This window comes from Acomys russatus, chromosome 15 (genome assembly GCF_903995435.1).
Source record: "Acomys russatus chromosome 15, mAcoRus1.1, whole genome shotgun sequence".
In the NCBI taxonomy this organism is placed as follows: domain Eukaryota; kingdom Metazoa; phylum Chordata; class Mammalia; order Rodentia; family Muridae; genus Acomys; species Acomys russatus.
This window is the reverse complement of record NC_067151.1, coordinates 36,442,009-36,462,999: the sequence shown is the minus strand read 5'-3', so window position 1 is coordinate 36,462,999 and position 20,991 is coordinate 36,442,009. Positions and strand designations below refer to the sequence as shown.

Sequence of the window (20,991 nt, the reverse complement as noted above, 5' to 3'; positions counted from 1 at the left end):
TTATTTTTGCCATGTTGCATTCAATATTCGTTGATGATGTCTTTATTTGGAAGGAGAATAAGTTAGAAAGACCACTTATTAGATTTATTATTGCACATTTCGCTCTTACTTGAGGAAAAAAGTGATATGGAGGAACAGCTCCGACAATGGGGCATTGTCCTTAACAGCCTGACTATAAAAGCTTACTCCTGTCAGTTATAACATATGCCTCTAAAAAACAAAAAGCTGACTGCAGAGCAAGATTCTGTAAAATCTCAGCTGCTTACTCACCATCTTATGTTTACCTTGTACCAATTATAATGTTTCAGTTTGCTTAGTATTAGAAACCCCAAGAAGATTCCCAGAGTCATGGCCTTATTTAGAAATTCCTAGCTTCACAATCTCTAGAACATAAGGAAGACTTCCAAATAGGACTAGATAAAATCATTTTTCTGTAAGCAGAAGTGATAGTAACTTTAGGACTTTTCTTAAAAAGTCAGAGAAATAATTTTCTTGGGAAAATACATAAAATTAATTTAATGTATAAAGTCCCCAAGGATGCAAAAGTCAGAGACAAAAAAAATCTAAAATTGAGAGACAGAATGACTATGATTGCAGCATTCAGCTCAGCTTTGCTGGAACTGTATCAAACAGCTGTGCTGGCTTCATGACTCTCACCATTTCCGATGGATATGGCTGTGCCATACAAGGCTTATGGGTGGATCTAGACCGGGGGTGGTGGGGTCCGCACCAACCAAAGACAATACATGCAGTAAATATTAAACCCCTACTCAGATCTATCCAAGGGACAGGACATTATCCACAGTCATGTGGAGACCAGGGACTGACTCTGACATGAACTCTGGTGCCCCATATTTGACTACCTCCCTTTGGTGGGGAGGCCTGGTGACACTCAGAGGAAGAAGAGGAAGCCTACCAAGATGAGACTTGATAGGCTGTGAGCATATGGTGGGGGAGGTGTTCCCCTTCTGTCACAGACCTAGGGGATGGGAATAGGGTGAAAGAGGGTGGGAGAGAGGAATGGGAAGAGATAAGCAAGGGAATAAAAATTCAGATGTAATCTGAATAAATTAATAACATTAAAAATGTTATTGGTATTTGATCATTGACTAAGATAAAAGAAACAGAAAATGATTCAAGAAATTTAGATGAGATACATATTTTATTGTATAATAAAGTATATATACTGTACTATATAGTGTATTTATAAACTATAAATATAGCATCTATACTATAAATATATTGCACACACACACATATATATCTATATATATATGTACATATATGTAACAGACCAGGTACTATCTTCAGGAGAGAAACCACCCAGAGGCAGGCTTGATGCAGTTAAAAAAAAAAAAAAGAAATGAGAAAACAAAACAAAACAAAATCAAACAACAATAAAAGCAATGTCTTGCAATGAATGCCTCATATATGTGATAATGACACAATGAAAGCCAATATCTTGTCATTTTGACAAGCTTATATAAAATTATAAATTACAATAAAATTCATTTCCTCCATATGTTAAAAATACCATGCAGATGATGGTGTCAATGAATATTTTGTTAATCAAATAAGTTATTGCTTCATAAAAAGAAAGGCTTACAAAAATAAACACAAACCATAACAAATACGGCTCCATTCTAGCAATGTAAGAATGCACCAATAAATACAATACAGCACAAAAACAGATAAAGGAAAACAGAAAAGATAAGAAGGGGGGAGGGATGGAGAGAGAGCGAGAGAAAAAGAAATGAAATAATGAAATGAAATGAAAGTTCAGTGTTTTCATGTACTGTGAGAAAAGAAATTTGTGGCCTTCACTGCACATGTGAAAATCCAGACAAACAAAAGAGGTCATAGATCACTCTTCTCTAGGCAAGGGTGAACCATAATTTTATACACAAGGATGGATAAGTCAGTCTTGTCCCATGGCAAGGTGGCAAGTCATACAGGGTCCCTGAAAGAGGGAGTGGGGATTGAGGGGACAGAGACATGAGGAATGGAGCCAAGACAAGTCCTGATCAAGGCTCAACTTTATTCAGGCAAGCATGGCTGATGCAGCACAACACTTCAAGCTCTTACACCTGTGTTTGGAACAGTGCTGGTTTTGTGAAAAAGAACTTCATTTCAGCTGTCAGCCACAGCCGTAAGCACAGTGACTGCTACTAGCACGGCTCTCCACATAGACTGAGACAAAGATGGCCATCATAGGCCATACTGAGGGTTGTCAGGGAAACCTAACACACTGCAACTAGGGTCAGTTGTTCCTCCCTACCCTAGGATAGGGTAGGCTAACATTTGTTCTTTTTCTTTGGGTAGTGATAATAAAAACCCACATTAATTTCACAACGATAATAGTTTTACTTATAAATTGCCTGCTGGTGCATTTAATAAAAGTATTTTGAGTGTAGCCACATGCCTGGTTATTAATGTGGCTAGGTGGAGAGGGAAGACATATTAGAAGAACATCAAAGCAGCCAAAGAAACACTGGCCCTGAAGGGAGTATTGTAATCCCTGACAATATAACAACCATTTTTCCTGTTGCTTCACAAACAACAACAACAATAGCAACAAAAGAAATGAAACAAAACTAACAAACAAACAAAACAAAACAAACCCCACCAAAGCTGGAGTTGATCAACTAAACTCCCAGAACCATATAAACCTAATATTTATCTGAATGATAGCATGTTACCCCAATATTTTATCAAAGACAAGAGGCATTCAAAGCTAAAAGACAGCATAAAGAAGTGGAAGCCAGGTAGTGTCATAAAGATGTCACAATTGAGTGCAGAATGAAGTGAGGTCAGCTGGATGTCCCTCTGAGGTTGTCATACACCATCTGAGAGTACAAGGTGTCATCAGAGGCTGAGCTAGTTCAGTTATGATGTGGGTTCAATTCATCAAGCATCTTCATCCTGTTTCCTTTTCCTTTTCTTCTTCTAACCTCTGTAGAGATGGAATCTCCAGAAAGACCACCTTTTCTGGCCTGAGATATCCTATAGATGCTTCATAAACCATGTCTAATTTCCCTTTCCGATCCGAATTCAGTAGCTTTTAAGAAGCTAATCTGATTTACATGGTAATCTTGGTAACTAATTTTTACTGAACCTGTATAGATGTCAAGCAAACTAGTGTGTTGTCATTAAACAATTATAATAAATCAACTCATACGTCTCTCACATGTCTCAAATAAAAGAGCAGTAAGGTTCAGGACTTGATATTTTTCCCATGAAATAACCTATATATCTAATTGCTTTCTTATATTGGTGCACTGACCTTCCCCTGTACAAAGCTCTCTACTTAACCCATGATGTATCTCTGTATGCTCTGTGCACAGAGAGAATCCATCAAATACGCTGTCTCTGTATGCTCACAGATAAAATCCATCAGCTAAACTATCCTTAGTGTTGTGAAGTAGTGAGCTTTGTCTGTTTCTTTGGAGGAAAGGTGAATAATGACTCAAGAAATAACTATATGCTTCCAAGGAAATACCTACCTATCTAGCTTTTGAATTATTGGGTTTAACATCTTTGAAATATTTTACATATCTCCTTTGCCTAAATAAGAGAGAATGAAGGAAAACTCTAGTTACTGTTTGAGTTTATCTGTAAAACTAATTATATCCGTCATTTTGAAGAAGTTATAGCATGTCCTGCTAAAACACAATCATTAACTAGAGTCAGTTTTACATTTATTAGTATGAGAACTATAAGTTTATATTTTTCAAAAATTTATATGTTTTAAATTGAGTGGAGAGTGTGATACGACTTTCTCACGTACTCTGGTGCCTCACATTTGACCATGTCCCCTGGAGGGGGAGACCTGGTGGCACTCAGAGGATGGACAGCAAGTAGCCAAGAAGAGACTTGATACCCTATGAGAATATATAGGGGGACGTAATCCCCCTCAGGAACAGTCATAGGGGAGGGGAATAATGGGAAAATGGGGGGGGGAGGAATGGGAGGATACAAGGGATGGGATAAACATTGAGATGTAACAAGAATAAATTAATAAAATAAATAAATAAAAAAAATAAATTGGTTCCTTATATTTTATGCCATTGACCCTATATTTTTGCTTAGCTTTGCTTTGCAAAGCCCATCATTCTTTCATCTCCTGTCTCCTACTCTCCTTACACCTAGTGTGGATGGAGTATCTGGCCATGGTACTAGTGGTTGGAGTCAGTGAGGTGCCCTCACTCAGAAGGAGCACTGGGAGTGCCGGATATGACGGCCACTTCTCATTCCTTCCCTGCAGTTTTCAATTCGGCATACAAACCCAGAGTGGAGAGCTTCTCAAATTCTGACAGAAACTCTGGGTAGCATAACAAGGCTATAGGTGGTGGTCTAGAGGATTGCCAATCCTATCCCATGGAAATAACAGAGGATTGAATACCCAGGAATGACATAAGACCAAGCCACGGAGAAAAAGAAGTAACAGATTTATTACAAGCAGTTTTCTTTTGGATGGGAGGGAACCTAAGCAGGGAATCTGCTAATGAAGCTCTGGGTGGATACTTTCCACAGTGCCTGAGCTGTCATGCTTCCTCTACTGGTTATGTTTAAATACCCAGTTCCTGTCCTTTTCCAAACATTTTACTCAAGTAACTTCTGGAACCAGAGGCAGGCACCTCACATTCATGATCTATGTCTACATATATCTTTCCAGTTCTGCCTAAGTTTTTGATTAATAGCTAATGAAGAGAAACAATTTTCATCAAGACTGGTTTGCTACAAGACTACCATTAGTCCTCTCTTTTTACAAATGAAGCAAAAAGAGTGATGTTAATTAGGATGTTATAGCTTCACAAACAACAACAAAGAATTTTTTAGTCCACATTTCCTGATGTTCATGCTATAGCTTACTGTCTGAATGCCAAAGTAAAGGCTCATATGATGAAGTCTAAGAGACTAGGTCACTAGCCATAGTTGAGATGAACAAAAGGTTTCACGCTGCAGAAAAACACTAATGAAAACATGTTTGGAGATCAGGGTAGATTACAAACTTAATTCACAACATGCACTTACCTCCCTTTCACAAAGTTTATTCAGCATAAAGAAAGAGGAAAAAAAAGGCCAAACAATGATACACTAACAACAATACACTAACAGGAGAATCATGAGGACAACAGAAAATTAAACATTGATTTTAATGTTTCCTAGTGGAAATGTTGATGTTTATAAGTTAATTTGTGGCTGATAGGAGTATGGTTATCATCACAGGGAAGCAAACGTGTCTGGATATTATCAGCTCAGACAACTTCCTTGATATGCAGTTTCTGTGTGCACAGTGCTTCACTACAAAATTCAAAAGATGACTACAAATAATTCTATCTGCAATCTATAGTGATTTAGGGGCCACCACACATTGAGAAGCCTTGTCTAGCAATAAATGCAATCCACATAGGTTCCCTTCAAGTTTGATCTTACGAAAGCTTAAGTAAGAAGTCCCAAATGTTAAGCTTTAGGAACAATTTTCAGTCAAATTAAACTTTTCCTCCAGTATACAAAGTGTTCTTATAAAAAGCAGTAGGTAAACATTGTGGAAATTGAATTAGAAGAACAACTAGCTTAATCTCCCTTGAGTAGATTATATCAATGTATGGAAGCACAGGACAAGAAAACCCATGGCAGAAGGTCAGTATAACGCTCGGTTCTACAAATGCCATTACGGCTGTACTTTAGCATTTTTTTCTTCTCATTCATCACTTTTATCTTTACTCCTCTTTCTATTTAATTTTGTTTAGAGACATTGTGCCACGAGAGGGGTATGGCTGGCCTGGAACTAGCTACATAGACCTGGCCTTGATTTCACAAAAATCCAACTGTCTCTCTTCTTCTGGAGGGCTGGAGAGTAATGTGTCAACGTATTCAGTCCTCATGATTCCATTTATTTTTATTGAAAAGGATTAATAAATAGGGACAATGGAGTATCCTCATTTTAGAACTATTTCTAAGATTTAGAAAGTGAAGTAATTTTCTCAAACATATACAGTAATCTTCATTCAAATTGACATGCAGCTTTATCTACGAGGCACTTCATTTGGTACCCACTCATCATACAATAGTTCAAAATATAACTAATATAACTATCAGATTGCTTTACTGACTACCTAGCTACATGTACCATTCATTTATAAATTTTCCTCTAACCAAGCAATATACTTATTTCTTATTTTAAATCCTAAATGTAAAAACATTGGAGCCCTGGTGAACGACATGGCTCCGTGGACTCCTTCCTCTATGTGGTCATGAGAAACTTGAACCCCAACATTTCTAAGCCGCGAGATGTAAATGAGACCATCGTCTCTTAAAGGATCATGTTCACATGTGAGGATGTAGGTCAGTGGCAAACTCTGTAACTGCGAGTCACTGGCTAGCAAAGGGGACAGCCTGCTGTCCATAAGTGCTGGATAGGAAGCATTTAGCTTGCCAAGAATGGGCTCAGTGTAAACATGGTTGTTTTTATACTTCTCAGGAAGGAAATAACTCCAGTTGACAAACTTGAACAGATGTCGTGACTCTGTTGGCATGTGCTCATTTCTCAGTGCAGCCTGCGGCAGAACGTTGTCTTCGGTCAGATATAGGCTTGCCAACTTAACTGTCATCTCTCTGAACAGAATCGGACCATGTTTATACTCTCGATGAGATGGGAGGGAACTATCAACTGATTGTAGGCCAGGGTATATCAGTGCTTGAGCCTTAATTCTGTCTTTGAGCTTTGGATCATTCTGTAGCTGGAAATAGAATGAGTATAAATCGATCAATAGCTTTCAAACAAAAGGATTTGTAATTTCATTTTAGTATCCAGCAATAAATAAATTTATCAGTCAGAAACACTATCAGGTGATTTTTTTTCTTACTACATTTAGTCATTAGCTTAGAGATGTGAAAATGTCATTCCACTGTCAGAAACAAACTCTGTTGCTCACACATTGATTCACATATGACAACCCAAAAAGATGATCAGCAGCATCTTAGTGAGAATGATGAGTTTTTTTTGGTTTTTTTTTTTTTTTGGTTTTTTTTTTGTTTTTTTTTGTTTGTGTGTGTGTGTGTGTGTGTGTGTGTGTGTGTATGATGTTGGAATTTTGCCCACTTATTTGTTTTCAGAAATGTTGGATTTTTTGTAATAATGTCTTGTTGCAAATCTCAGGGTTATTCTGTATCATAGAATACAGAATATTCTCAATCTCTCAAAGCTCTAATACTAAACTTGTATTAACATGTCATACTTCCCTAAAATAATTTTCAACCTGAGCAACAGAATGTGCTAAATCTACAAATATAATGGAATAAAACTGCCGATACTCACATATAAACTAAAGCCTGCTGGCACTGCATGCCAAAGGAAACACTTAACATTTATCTAAGTAGTATGCAGTGATACAAGTGACAGACAATATATAGAATAATTTATGAAAATCAGAAGATCAGGAAAGGATTTGGATGTTGCATGTGCAGCCTCTGTTTCTTAAAAGATATAAGAGGATTCCTGAGTCTATAGATACATTATCCACAGCAGCGGACCCAGACTTGACCGTGAGAGTAAGTACTATACAATATCAGCTCCTACAGCAGTTCTGCGTCAGTTACTAGATCTGTGCAACTCTTTGGGAAATCCCAAACTATGCAAAGACTTCTCAGGAGCGTGCTCTCATAAAGGCAAAGGACTAACATGGAATGAAAGAATTCCATGAAGTCTCCATCACAAGGCTAACCATCTGACCAACTCCAAATGGCAGGATAATAGAAGGGAGGTCCTACAAATTCAGGGAGAAAATATTCCCTAAGAGTCTTATTCCATGGTCCTCATTTTTCACAGTGGCTTTTGTATGGGAGTTTTATAAATAAAATGCAGACTTTGGATCAGTAGAAAAACCAGTGGTAAGCACAATGTGAAAAGTGAGGCAGTTATGTGATATCTTGTTCCTGTGTAACAGAAGTGCTGTCTCCAAGTGAGTTATTACATATGTTTGTACTTGAGGAGCAACAGGGTTAAACCTTAGTTTCACTTTTTAATTTTATATCGAAATACAGAATAAAGTGAGAAATCAGTAAAATCTGAGACTGAGGTGATGGATTAGTCCATAAAGTATTTGATGACCTGAGTATAGATAGCCAGAATAAAGAAAGCTAGAAAGTTGGGCATAGCAGCATATATATGTTATTCCATACTGTGTAGGTAGTGTTTATACAAGGGGATCCCTGAAGTTTATTGCACAGCTGTCTAGTTAACTCAGTGTTCTCCAGGCTCTATGAAAGACCCAGTTGCAAAAATAAGGCAGAGAATGATAGAGACACCCAATGTCGAACTCTGGCTTCTATGTTCATGCACAGACATGAGCATGCACATTCTTGTGCACACACATGTGTACCACCAAAGAAAGACACTAGATATAATTATGAAATTTAAGGAGAAAAAAATAAGGAACAAGAGTTCTCAGTAGTAGTTGAAAATTCTATAATCTTTAAATCAAAAGAGGCTGGAAAGAAACCCATGGTTGACTGTCTCAAAGGAAAAAACATGAGCGAGAGTGTCTAGGCTCCAAATATGACTACTTTGTGCTGTCCTGAGAGACTTGCTCTTTTTCTCCTAATCTTACTAACATAAAGATAGTAAAATTTTATAATGGAAATATTTGTCTTTTCCATTAAGTAATTCTTTTTTTAAACTGTTTTTTTTTTTTTTTTTTTTTTTTATCTTGTGGGAAGCATGCCACCTTTTCAATAGAATCAAAAGATGGCTTTACATAATCTGCATACTTTGAGACCATCTCTTCAATCATCCTGATGCCAGAACTTTGGAAGCAAAAACAGTACAGCTATAAGGCTGACTCCTAAACTAGAAAAATTATGATCTTGTGGAGAGGTAAATAATATATATGGTGATTTAAATCACTTGACTTTGTTCTAGACTTTTCTTGCAGGCATTCCAACAGATTGTCAATAGCCACATCAACAAAATGTAAAGGCAGTTTCAGTAGCACTAAAGCAAAGGATGCTAATGGCTCCTTATGTGGCTAGTGAAACAGGGTGCACAGAGTTGAGTAGGAGGGTAGGGTGCCAGTAAGAGCAGTGTGAACCTCAGCATCTCAGCACAACAGAGACTAATCTTGAGGTAACTCTATGAAGTGTTTTCTTTGTTCAGCCCTGCAGTACATGTTCTTAATCTCCTTATCATCTTTGCTGATGTGTCTCTTTTATAATCTTATCTTTTCCAAAACACTTTACTACATTTGGTTTTTATTAATTAATTAATTAATTGGTTTTCCCTTTAAAAATTTATTTAAGAAATGTATTCAGAATACATCTCAATTGTTATCCTCTCACTTGTATCTCCCATCCCCTCTCCTCCCTCCCTCTTTCATTTTATTCCCCTCCCATAGGTCTGTGACAGAAGAGGACCCTCATCCCCCACCATATGGTCATAGCTTATCACGTCTCATCCTGGTAAGCTGATTATTCTTCCTCTTAGTGCCACCAGGTCTCCTCACCATGGCAAAGTGTTCAAACAGGGGCACCAAAGTTCTTGTCCGAGTCAGTCCCTGCTTTCCACACAACTGTGGAGAATATGCTGCATGTTAATTGCATGTATGTGTCCATGTGTCTCCAGCACCTTTACTTGCTGAGCCAACTTTCCCACCTTCAATAACTATTTTATTACAAATAATTTGAATCTAATATCCCTAAAGCTTCCATCACGCTTCTTGCTAATTTAGCATGTAGTGCTCTTATCTATCTTAGCTCTAGTCATAAACCAAATTTTCTTTTTGTCAATCAGCTGAAGGATTAAAATATCAAAATTTAATGATTTTTTATGAGCTATAACCACAAGATTAATATTCTGGCAACAACCATTCCATGTCTTTTATTATGTACTTAATTTTTACCATAATCATACTCACTTGTGTTTGTATATTTTAATACCTATTCAAGAGACTCACTTCCTAAACTCAAAGAGCAATCTGCCTCACTCCCAATAGACCAATGATTATTCCTAACCTCATGCTAAACACTCTGTGTGTGTGTGTGTGTGTGTGTGTGTGTGTGTGTGTGTATGTGTGTGTGTGTGTGTGTGTACACAGTATATACCTACACCGAGAAACCCTGTCTCAAAAAATAATAATAGACACACAATATTTTATTATGCAAATTATACATTAGGAATGTATATAGGATGTACATATTATATATTTATTTATTTATATTTTGTTTTAAGAGACAGGGTTTCTCTCTATATATTTATATTTGGCTTTTCGAGGTCGGGTTTCTCTGGGTAGCATTGGTTGTCCTAGACCTCATTCTGTAGATCAGGCTAATCTCAAACTCAAAGGTAGCCAGCCTCTGGCTCCTGAGTGCTGGGATTAAAGGGCCGAGCCATCCCCACCTGGCTAAATACTGTATGCATAAAATTTTATTCAGTTAAGTGCAAGGTTGTCTCTTTTTATACAAAATTCTAATTTTTTTTTTTAATTTTTACTTCTGACACTTTCTGAGCCATCACAATACTTAACTATTGTTCTATCTTTATTTTATTTTGGTTGTAAGCCTAACCTTTAATGGCTGAGCCATCTCTCCAGCCCATCTTTATTTTATTTAACTGACCCCTTCATCATAGTTTCTTTTTAAATGACTTGGTGCAATCTTTTGAACTTAGGGTTCACAGTGCTGCTCCCTAATGAAGTGACCCATTTTTAACCTCTAACTCATTATATCAGTTTCAACCACACAGCTTAGAATATCATCTTTTTTTCTTGTCGTACATTATAGAATATCATGTGAGCCAAGAACAGCCAAGTTCTTGTTGCAAGCTCTGCTTTCAGAGGGATCTTAGGCTTGGGTAGAAAATCAGCTGCTGTAGTCTTAGTCATTTCTCTGTTACCTGTGGCTGTGCGATGGTAGTCTCATAGACTAATGGATCGTGCTGATGAACAGAGAACCTTGCATGTGTGTTTCAATCATGTTGGCAAGGAAAACCCATGATAGTTTTCATGAGTTAAACATTTTCTTAACAAAGATGAAAGAAAACCTGAAATTAGTTGTTTAAATATCAAGATATTTTTAGGTCTAGATAGATGTTTTAAGTTGATAATGATGAGATATGATAGGTGTTGATTTATATTTAGAATTTTAGACAAACCAACATAAGAAAGATGCTTTATTCAAGGTTGTAAAATAGAAATAGCCAAAACATTGTAAATGTAGCATTTATATGATTCCTGATTGTTTCATTGTTCTTCTTGCTCTGGGTAGTTTATTGTATATATGTATAATAATATAAATGTATATGTAAAATATATAATAAAAATTTGTCAAAAAAAAAACAAAATAAAGTAACAAAAAATATATTTTTCATAAAGAATGTAGATAGTGTCTTTAAGACCCAGCACAAATTAAGCTCAGTATCTGTGTCAACAAATAGGAATTATGAATTGAAAAGGAAAAGATTCTGTAATGTAAATTAGCAAGGACCACAGACAAAGAGATACCTTAGAGAACAATGTGGCATATACTTTTTATTTATGTAGCAAACTATTATAGTTTATAGTTAATGAAAGACATAGAATCTTTATATATGTAAAATAAGACCATTGTTTATATGATTATGAAATGACACATATATATACTTATATATACATATGTATTTCTAGAGTCTATGACACCTGTTAAACACTGTTTCTCTATTCTTAAACATCATTGCTTGCCACAGGTAAAAAATTATGTTAATACGGTAAGACTGAATATGAAAGAAATTGGATTTTAAAGAAACTCTTTGCATTTAATAAATGAAATAATGTTGTTATATTTATTTAAGCCACAAAACACATATAATTTGTATTCTAGTAAATCTATCATTTGTTTTTCTATTAGAAAACCGTGACCTGCTGTAAAACCTTTTTGAGCACTGATGAGCCCATCAAACAGAACATTGAAGTGATTCAAGAAAAAATTTTGAGTGTTTTTTAGGGTTATAGACTATGGTATTTCAATTGGGATTTTATAATGGGGGCATACTTACAGGAGTAGTTTTCATAAAATAAGTTAGTCTTGAAGAAGTAACATTTTATTAGTTGGATTATAAGATTAAAATTTTTAAAACCTGGAGGTATTCAATAGCTCTAAACTTTGAGACCACATCTGGTTTATAAGAAAATAGCCAGTCACCAGGTGTGGTGGCACACACCTTTAATCCAAGCACTCCAGAGGCAGAGGCAGGTGGATTACTGTGAGTTCTAGACCAGCCTGGTCGACAAAGTGAGTCCAAGACAGCCAAGGCTACACAGAGAAACCATGTCTTAAAAAAAAAAAAAAAAAAAAAAAAAATTAGCCAGTCTATATGTGCATTTTGTCCTATAAAGGCATTTGGGGACTAATGTTCATGTACTTGACTGAGATTGATCTCCAAATATTATCTATTTGATAATGATTATTTAGCTATATTCAGCAAGGATTTTAATATGAAGTGACTTAATTTTACTACTGTAAAAATTCTTCTATACAAGCATGGTCTGTTGCCCAATGTTTACCGAATTGTCATGGTTAATCATAGTTCTAAGTGGCATGGGTTTATAATCAGGTAGGAGATGGAGTTAGAAGCACTTCTTTGGGAGTATCTACGAGTGTATTTCAGAAGGCATTAACTAATGGGTAAAGAGTCTCCCCTCCCTGTATTTGGAGACACCTCCATATGGTTGAGGCGTCAGAAGAAGAGGGATATTCAAGAAAGGAAGTTTAGTGCCAGCAATCAACTAACTCTGACTTCTAGATGGGAGCTAAGAGCAAGCAGCCTTACACTCAACTGCCACAGCCATAAGCATCACTCACTGCCAGACCTTTCCTGCCATGATGTACTGGATGTTTCAGGGGCCATTACAACCTCTTCCCTTTAAATGCTTTTTGTTAGATGTTTAGTTTCAGAGGACGAAAATGTAACTAATAGAGTTTTCAACTACAATAATACAAAAATATTGAAAATTTTAAAAAATAGTTTTTCCTATGAAATGCAATTAAGCTTTGAACAAAAATTCTTTATTAAAGTATGTAGAGTAGACTAAAGAAATTGGTGAAGTTTTTTCCCTAAAATTGGCACAGTAAGCCAAGGTCATTATTACAGTTTCCAAGACCTGGTTTTTTACTTGTTGGGACATGAGGTTTACAAATACAAGGCATGCACAAACTACAATGCAGTTCAGGAATCCAATTTTCAAATGGTAATTTTAAAAGAAAAGGTTGCATATGTCTATGGTAGAGTATTTATCTGCCAAGCACACAGCCCTGGGTTTAATGATCAGAACCTGATCTCTAACCTCTTTAAAAAGTAGGATGATTAAAGCCTTACTTTGTATTAGTCAATTAAAACCATATAAAAAATAATATCAGGCAAAATAACCACACCTGTTTATTTTAAATTTCACAGATAAGAGCATAAAAGTAATGCAAACACACTTAAAACACAGTTTCTTTAGCAATAGGATATATATCATAAACAACATACCTGTTGAGTCACTGTTGTTGCCAAGGCACCCCCAGAACTGTCTCCTGCAATGCAGATGCGAGCAGCATCAACTCTGTATTTTGCAAGAACTTTATCCTGGAGAAAATACTTGACCACAAAAGTACAATCTTCAAGAGCAGCTGGGAATGGATGCTGAGGAGCAAGTCTGTAGCTTAAGAAGTAAATCAAGCAGAACCACAATGAAGCACTTGTTAAAATCATACAAGCAAATATCTCACTCTCACCAAGAGATACATTGATATATGGCCCTACTTTGAATAATAAGTCTCACCAATGAACCCCGAGCTCACTGGTACTTCTTAAAGTGTGGAGTACATTCTGGTTAAGGGTTTCAGCTTGGGTATTTTATTACAAATGTTGACAGAAGTAATGTTGTGACTATTAAAGCTTATCATTTGGATAATGTCTTGATATGTTCAAATATTTGCATGTAATAGAACTAGAACCAAGAACAACTCTATTCCCAGCAGTGTTTATAAACAGGTCAAATAAAATCCAATGTCTCAAGAACATAATGATTAAATTTTCAAGGTATGCTACTTGCAGATAAAATTAGGTGCTTGAGAATTCTATAATTCATATTCCAGAGATGTCATAACTGTGACAACAAAGATGCTTATTATTCTGGCCTCACTCTTGTATCTAAAAATGGCAGAAATCAAAGTAAATACTGATGTCCTTAAGGACATGTTGTCATTAAAATTATAAGAAAATTAATATAGCAAAAATGCATAGGATATGGATATTTGATGGCTGGGTGACAAGCTCAAAAAAAGCCAAGTTATATTGTGAGCACAAGAGCTGTGGTAAGAAGTATTATCACTCTCTTACTCTATTCCCACAACAACAGCATTAAGCTTGTTTGCTGTCTGTCTGTTCAGGTCATCATAGGCTCCTTTCTCTGAAATGAAAGACATAAATACAAAATAGTAACTGTAAATAGAAAAGAATGGAAACCCAGAAACAATCACAAGTATGAATTTTGGTTGATTAATTAATTGAAACTCAGTAACTACTTTTATTGTCAAGTAAAACAACACTCTGTCAGAACTCAGGAAAACGATTAGAGACAACTCATTAGCACCTTTCCGCCATAAATGTCTTGGTAGAAGTATTAGAAAATGTGGAATTAAGTTGAAGATAACATTGTACTCATTATTATACTTTTCAAAAATTCAGAGATTCACCATATTTATTATTTATTTAAGAACCTTTTCAACAAAGGGCTTCAACTTACTTAAGGCAAGTTGTATTGTTTAGTGCAATTAAAATAAATGAGTTTGTGTTTTCCCAGAGGCTTAAGTATTTACATAAGTCCATGAATATTTAATAAATGTAAGAGTAAACTTTAGGGGACCTTTCTGTTTATAGGTGACAATTTTAATTTTCATTAAAATCAAATAAGAGTGTGTGCTCTTGCATTTGTAATTCCTTAAAAGAGTTAATTGTAGATAAAATAATTAATATGCTTAAAAGAATTAGAAAGGGAGAATACTTTCCTAAACAATTTAGGAGAAAATAATGGCAATGATTTCCTTTAATCAACAATATCTATTAATTCACATACAAAGCATGATTTGGTATTCATCATATTAAACATAAAAATAATAAGTGCTAGGAAATTAACAAGAGAAGAATGAAATGTTATCTTAGTAAAAATGTACAACCATTTACCAAGGATTCACAGTTTGGGAAGTATATATAGATAACTATGTTTGAAATGTAAAGTTAGAGAGAGAAGAGGCAGAAAATAGACAAGATAACTAAAGAAGAATGTGGGCATCTACACCTCAATGTTTGACAAAAGATTTGTCAACAGGTTGATACTACTTCAGAAATATTTTTTTAAGAATAAATGTGGTCATAATTTCACATTATGGAAGGTTGGAAAAGAAGGTAATGGAAATGATGAAATGGTGGTAAGCCACCACGGATAAATGAATATAAAGTAATCCAAATGATAATCTACATGGTGTGTATAGAAACAAGAAGACGCTCAGAATTTGTGTTCAGAATATGCCATAAGGGTTGGAGCTAAAATACTAAAAAGAAGATCATGATGGTTGCTACTGGGAAACATTTGTCTTTCTTGTGTTCTTGGGAATTTTATTTATATTACTCTTTTATTTATATTACTCTTTAAGAAAGTAATATGATGGTGTGTCTTAAGGAATTCATGTGATACACTAATGAGCAGGTGTACAGACCAGTCCACAGTTGAGTTTATTGAATTTAAGTTCAGCAACAATGTTAGAGACTGGAAACAAAGAACATATCAACAGGATAAGCATGGAGAATAAAGTAAAAACAAGTGAAGAATAAAGTAGAGAAAAACATGTAACTAACAGCTAAAGAATGAAATACTAGAACACGGGAACTATTTATAAAAATCATGTTTCAGCATGATTTTAGCTTTTCTTTTGTTTTCAAGTTGCAGTTGCAAATGAAGTGATAGGATTCGGTAGAAAAAGTAAAGGCAAAGAAATTTGTTTCATAAAATTATCAGTGTAGCAAAGGCCATTGTTCATTTTCAGATTACACAGTTTCAAATAGAATCAGATGGAAAGAAAGAGATAGAACTTACAGCATACGGAAGCATGTTTCAGAAAACAAAGCACAATAAAGTAATAATTAGAAAAAACAGCGTCCAACAGAAGTCAAGGTAGGAAAGACAGTACATACTTAGGAGTCAACAAAAGGGCTAAAATTTGAAGTAGAAGAAGCAGAAATCAGATGATTAATTGGAAAGAAATATAATTCCTAGGAAAGCAAAGCTCATCTTCTTCAAAAGATAAATATGCCTTTCCCCAGGATGTAAGTAGAGTAGTGAATAGAGATGATCAAGAAGCCAGTAAGTGGAGACTCTAAGAGGGCAGCATTCAGTGTGTACAGTATGTGAGTAGCATAAGATCAAAGACTGTGGACCAAACTAGTGACCTGGCTGGTAACTCTAAAACCACCAATGCCTGTGTTTCCTGGAAAAGAGGAGGCATCCTGGGAAGTAGGGATGCATAGTTGTATTCCCCTGAAACAGAGGGGGTCCTAGGCTCCTGGCACCTGGTACTTTCTGCCTACCCAAATTCCAGAAACACATGGCTCTGTCAAGGCTCCAGCATTGGACACCAGCCTCCCCTCACCTACTGATAACAGTTCTTGGATACCAAGGACATGGTTTCAGGCTCTAGTCCATGGTTATACTCATCTTTCTGTGGAGACTGGGAAGCCAAGGAACCTACAAGGTCTCATTTCAGGATTCCCAGTGGAGTTTGAGTACAGAAGCACAGTGACTTTGGAGGTAGCAAGAAGTCAAGCTGCTGACTTTGAAATGCCAATGTCTGTTTCTGTTTCCCCAAAGATGGGAGAGTATCCCCACTGCAAGACACACATGACATCACCTTCAGACCTCCCAGCTACTGCTGCAATCCTGAAGAACACTCAGGATTCTAGAGATGTGTAGATCCTGCCTGTGGTTCATGGCTGTAATAGCTATCCTGGGGAGACAGTCAGTACCACAGGATCACAGGAACCCATACCCTAAATCCCTGCCTATAAGTCCAGCTGGGACATAACAAGCAGAGGAGAGCTGTATGCTATTTGAGGATATTCAGCCCCTAGCTGGACTAAGGAAGCCTCATTCCACCCCAGGCATGCCCAAGAAACTTAGCTGGCTCCAGGAACAACCCATAAATGTCAGGGACAATTAAATGGCTAAAGGCCAGTATGAGAACACAATTAACAAAATCCAGGGCAATATGGTAACACTAGAACCCAACAATCTCAATACAAAAAGCTCCGGACATCTTTACACAGCTGAAACACAGGAAAACAACATTAATTCTATGCTATGAAGACAGTAAATGCCTTTAAAGAGGAAATAAATAAAACCCTAAAGAAATACAGGAAAATACAATCAAACACATAGAGGTCTTTAAAGAGAAAATGAATAGATCAGTTAAAGAAATATATGAAAATAAAATCAAACAGGGCAAGTAAATGAATAAGATGGTTTGGTAACAAAAAATAGCAGTAGAATCAATTTGAAAAAACATAAACTGCAGAAATCCTAGAAATGGAGTACTTAGGGAAGAGAACAGAAACTACAGAGGTAACCATCACCAATGTAATACAAGAGATGAGGAGAAAACCTCAGGGGTAGAAGACATAATTGAAGACATCAATACATATGTCAAAGAAATATTAAATACAAAATTATTGGTATGAACCATCCAAGAATCCATGACATAATGAAAATTAAAAATTTAAGGATAATAGGAATGGATTAAAGAGAAGATTCCTGGATCCAAAAGCAGGAAAATATTTTCAACAAAATCATAGAAGAAAATTCCCCAACCTAAAGAAAGAAAGAAAGAGAGTGAGTGAGAGAGAGAGAGAGAGAGAGAGAGAGAGAGAGAGACCTATAAACATACAAGAAGCTTATAGAAGACCAAGAAAATACATTCTTGTTGCCATATAATAATAAAACTCCAAATAAACAAAAAAACAACAAGAATATTAAAAAGCTGCAAGGGAGAAAGGCCAAGTAACATATAAATGCAAACCTATCAGAAGCACACCTGCCTTCTCAACAGAGAATATAAAAGCCAGAAGGGCCAGGGAAGAGGTCATATAGACCCTAAGAGACCATAAATGTCAGCCTAGACTACCATATCCAAAAACCCCTCTCAAGCACCATAGATGGAGAAAACTAGACACTCCATAACAAAACCAAACTTAAACATCTATGCACAAATCTGGCCCTACAGAAGATAATACAAGGAAAACTCAAACACAAGGAGATTAACTATACCCAAGAAAACAAAGAATATAAATAACTTCACTATAGCAACAAAAAGAAACAAGCATAAAAACACACTACCACTACCAACATCATCCAGAAAATAACTAAGCGGTCATTAATGTCTCTCAACATTAATGACCTCAACTCTCTAATAAAAAGACAGACTAACAGAATGGATGTACAATGACATGCAACTTTAATCCCAGCACTTGGAAGGCAGAGGAAGACACATCTCTGTGAATTTGTGGCCAGCTTAGCCTACAGAGCAAGTCTAAGACATCCAAGTCTACACACACAAACCTTACCGCAAAAACAATCAAAAACCCAAAACAACTACAATAATAACAATAACACAGAACCCAACATTCTTCTGCATACAAGAAACATACCTCAGAAACAAAGATAGACATGAAATCAGAGTAAATGGTAGAAAGATGGCATTCCAAGAAAACAAGCTGGAGTAGACATAGTAATAGCCAATAAAATAGACTTTCAACCAAAAATAATCAAAAGAGATGGGGAAGGGGACTTCGTACTCACCAAAGAAATAATAATCAAAGAGGACATTTCAATTCTGAACATCTATGCTTGAGAAACAAGGGCACACACATTTGTTAATGAAACCTTATTAAAGATATATCACACATCAATTCCCACACACTATTCATGGGAGACTTCAACACCCCACTCTCACAAATGAACAAATCATCAAGACAGAACTAAGTAGAGAAATAATGAAATGAACAAATGTCATTAATCAAAAGGACCTAATAGATACCTACAATTCTTTTCTCTCAAACATAAAAGAATATAACTTCTTCTGAGTGCCCCATGGAACCTTCTTTAAAACTGACCATACAGTTGGTCATACAGCAAACCTCAACTAGTACAAGAAAAGTTAATGAACCCATTGTACTTTATCAGATCACCATGTGTTAAAGCTGCACTTCAACAACAACAGAAATAAGAAAAAATCTAAATTCTCATGGAAAATGAACAACTCTCTTCTTGATGACCACTGTTTTAGATAAGAAATAAAGAAAGTAAAGACTTTCTAAAATTCATTGTAATTGCAGGCACAACATACCCAAATATGCGGGACACAATGAAAGCAGTGATGAGAAGAAAGTTCATAGCAATAAGTGCCTTCATGAAGAAATTGAAGAGGTCTCATACCAGCAAAGTGACATCTGAAAGCCTTAGAAAAAATTAGCATACCCACCCAAGAGGAGTAGTTAGCAAGCTCCCTATATGGAGCTGAAATCAATAAATTAGAAACAAAAAGATCAATACAAAGAATTAATGAAACAAAAAACTGACTCTTTGAGAAAATCAACAAGATTGACAAACCCTTATCCAAGCTAACTAAAATGGCAGAGAGACAATATCTAAATCAGCATAATCAGAAATGAAAAATGGGTCACAACAACAGGCTTTGTGGAAATCCAAAGAGTCATTAGGTCTTACTTCAAAAGATGATATTCCATTAATTTAAAAATCTAAAGTGAATGATTGGTTTTCTTGATGGATTGCAATTACCAAAGCTAAATCAAGATCATGTAAATGTTAAGTTGTTCTTTAACCCCCAAGGAAATAGAAGCAGTCATTCAAAGTCACCCAATCAAAAAAAAGTCCAGTGTTAGATGGTTTCAGCCTTGAATTCTACCAGACTTAAAAAAAAAAAGCTCATACCAATACTCCACAAACTATTCCACAAAATATAGAAAAAGAACATTGCCAAACTCATTTTATGAGGCCACAGTCACCATTATTCCTAAACCACACAAAGACCCAACAAAGAAGGAGAATTTCAGACCAATTTCCTTTATGAACATTAATGCAGAAATATTCAGCAAAATATATGCTAACTGAATCCAAGAACACATAAAAAACATCATCCATCATGATCAATTAGATTATCCCAGGAATGGAGGCGTGGTTCAATATATAAAAATCATAAACTTAATGTACCATATAGACAAATTTTTTTAAAAAAAACAATGATCACCTCATTAGATGCTAAAAAAGCATTGGACAAAATCCAACACTACTTCAACTAAAATTTTGGAAGGACCAGGGATATAAGAAACATATCTAAATACAATGAAGGTAATATAGAACAAGCTAATAGCCAACATCAAATAAAATGCACAGAAACTTAAAACAATCTGAAATCAGGAACAAGACAAGGCTGCTCGCTCTCACCATATCTCTTTAATATAGTACTTGAAGTCTGCCCACTTTCACCATATCTCTTTCATATAGTTCTTGAAGTCCTAGCCAGAGAAATAAGACAGTAAAGAACATTAAGGGGATACAAATTGGAAAGAAAGAAGTCAAAATATTGCTATTCACAGATCATATGATAGTATACATAAATGACCCCAAAAATTCTACCAGAGAACTCCTATAGCTGGGAAACACCAACATCAAAGTGGCTAGATTCAAAAGTAGTTAAAAATCAGTAGCCCTCCTGTGTACAAACTACAAACCAGCTGAGAAAGAAACTAGAGAAAAACACACCCTTCACAATAGCCACAAATAATACAGAGTATCTTGGTATAAATCTAACCAATCAAATAAAATACCTTCAGACAACTTCACGTCTCTGAAGAATGAAATTGAAGAAGATATCCGAAGATGGAAATATTTCCCATGCTCATGGATC

The 20,991-nt window shown here is 35.7% G+C and overlaps 1 protein-coding gene across 1 annotated transcript in view; it reads right to left on the bottom strand.

The window, feature by feature from the left end:
• Positions 1–6,094: 6,094 nt before the first annotated feature.
• LOC127199268 (arylacetamide deacetylase-like 2) overlaps positions 6,095–20,991 on the bottom strand; it is a 34,876-nt gene continuing 19,979 nt past the window's right edge. The window contains exons 3-5 of the mRNA XM_051157233.1: positions 14,357–14,426; positions 13,505–13,676; positions 6,095–6,743 (exon numbers count right to left, since the gene is read on the bottom strand). Coding sequence (XP_051013190.1) covers positions 6,141–6,743; positions 13,505–13,676; positions 14,357–14,426 — 845 coding nt within the window. The 3' untranslated portion in view covers positions 6,095–6,140. The remainder of the gene's footprint in view (positions 6,744–13,504; positions 13,677–14,356; positions 14,427–20,991) is intronic.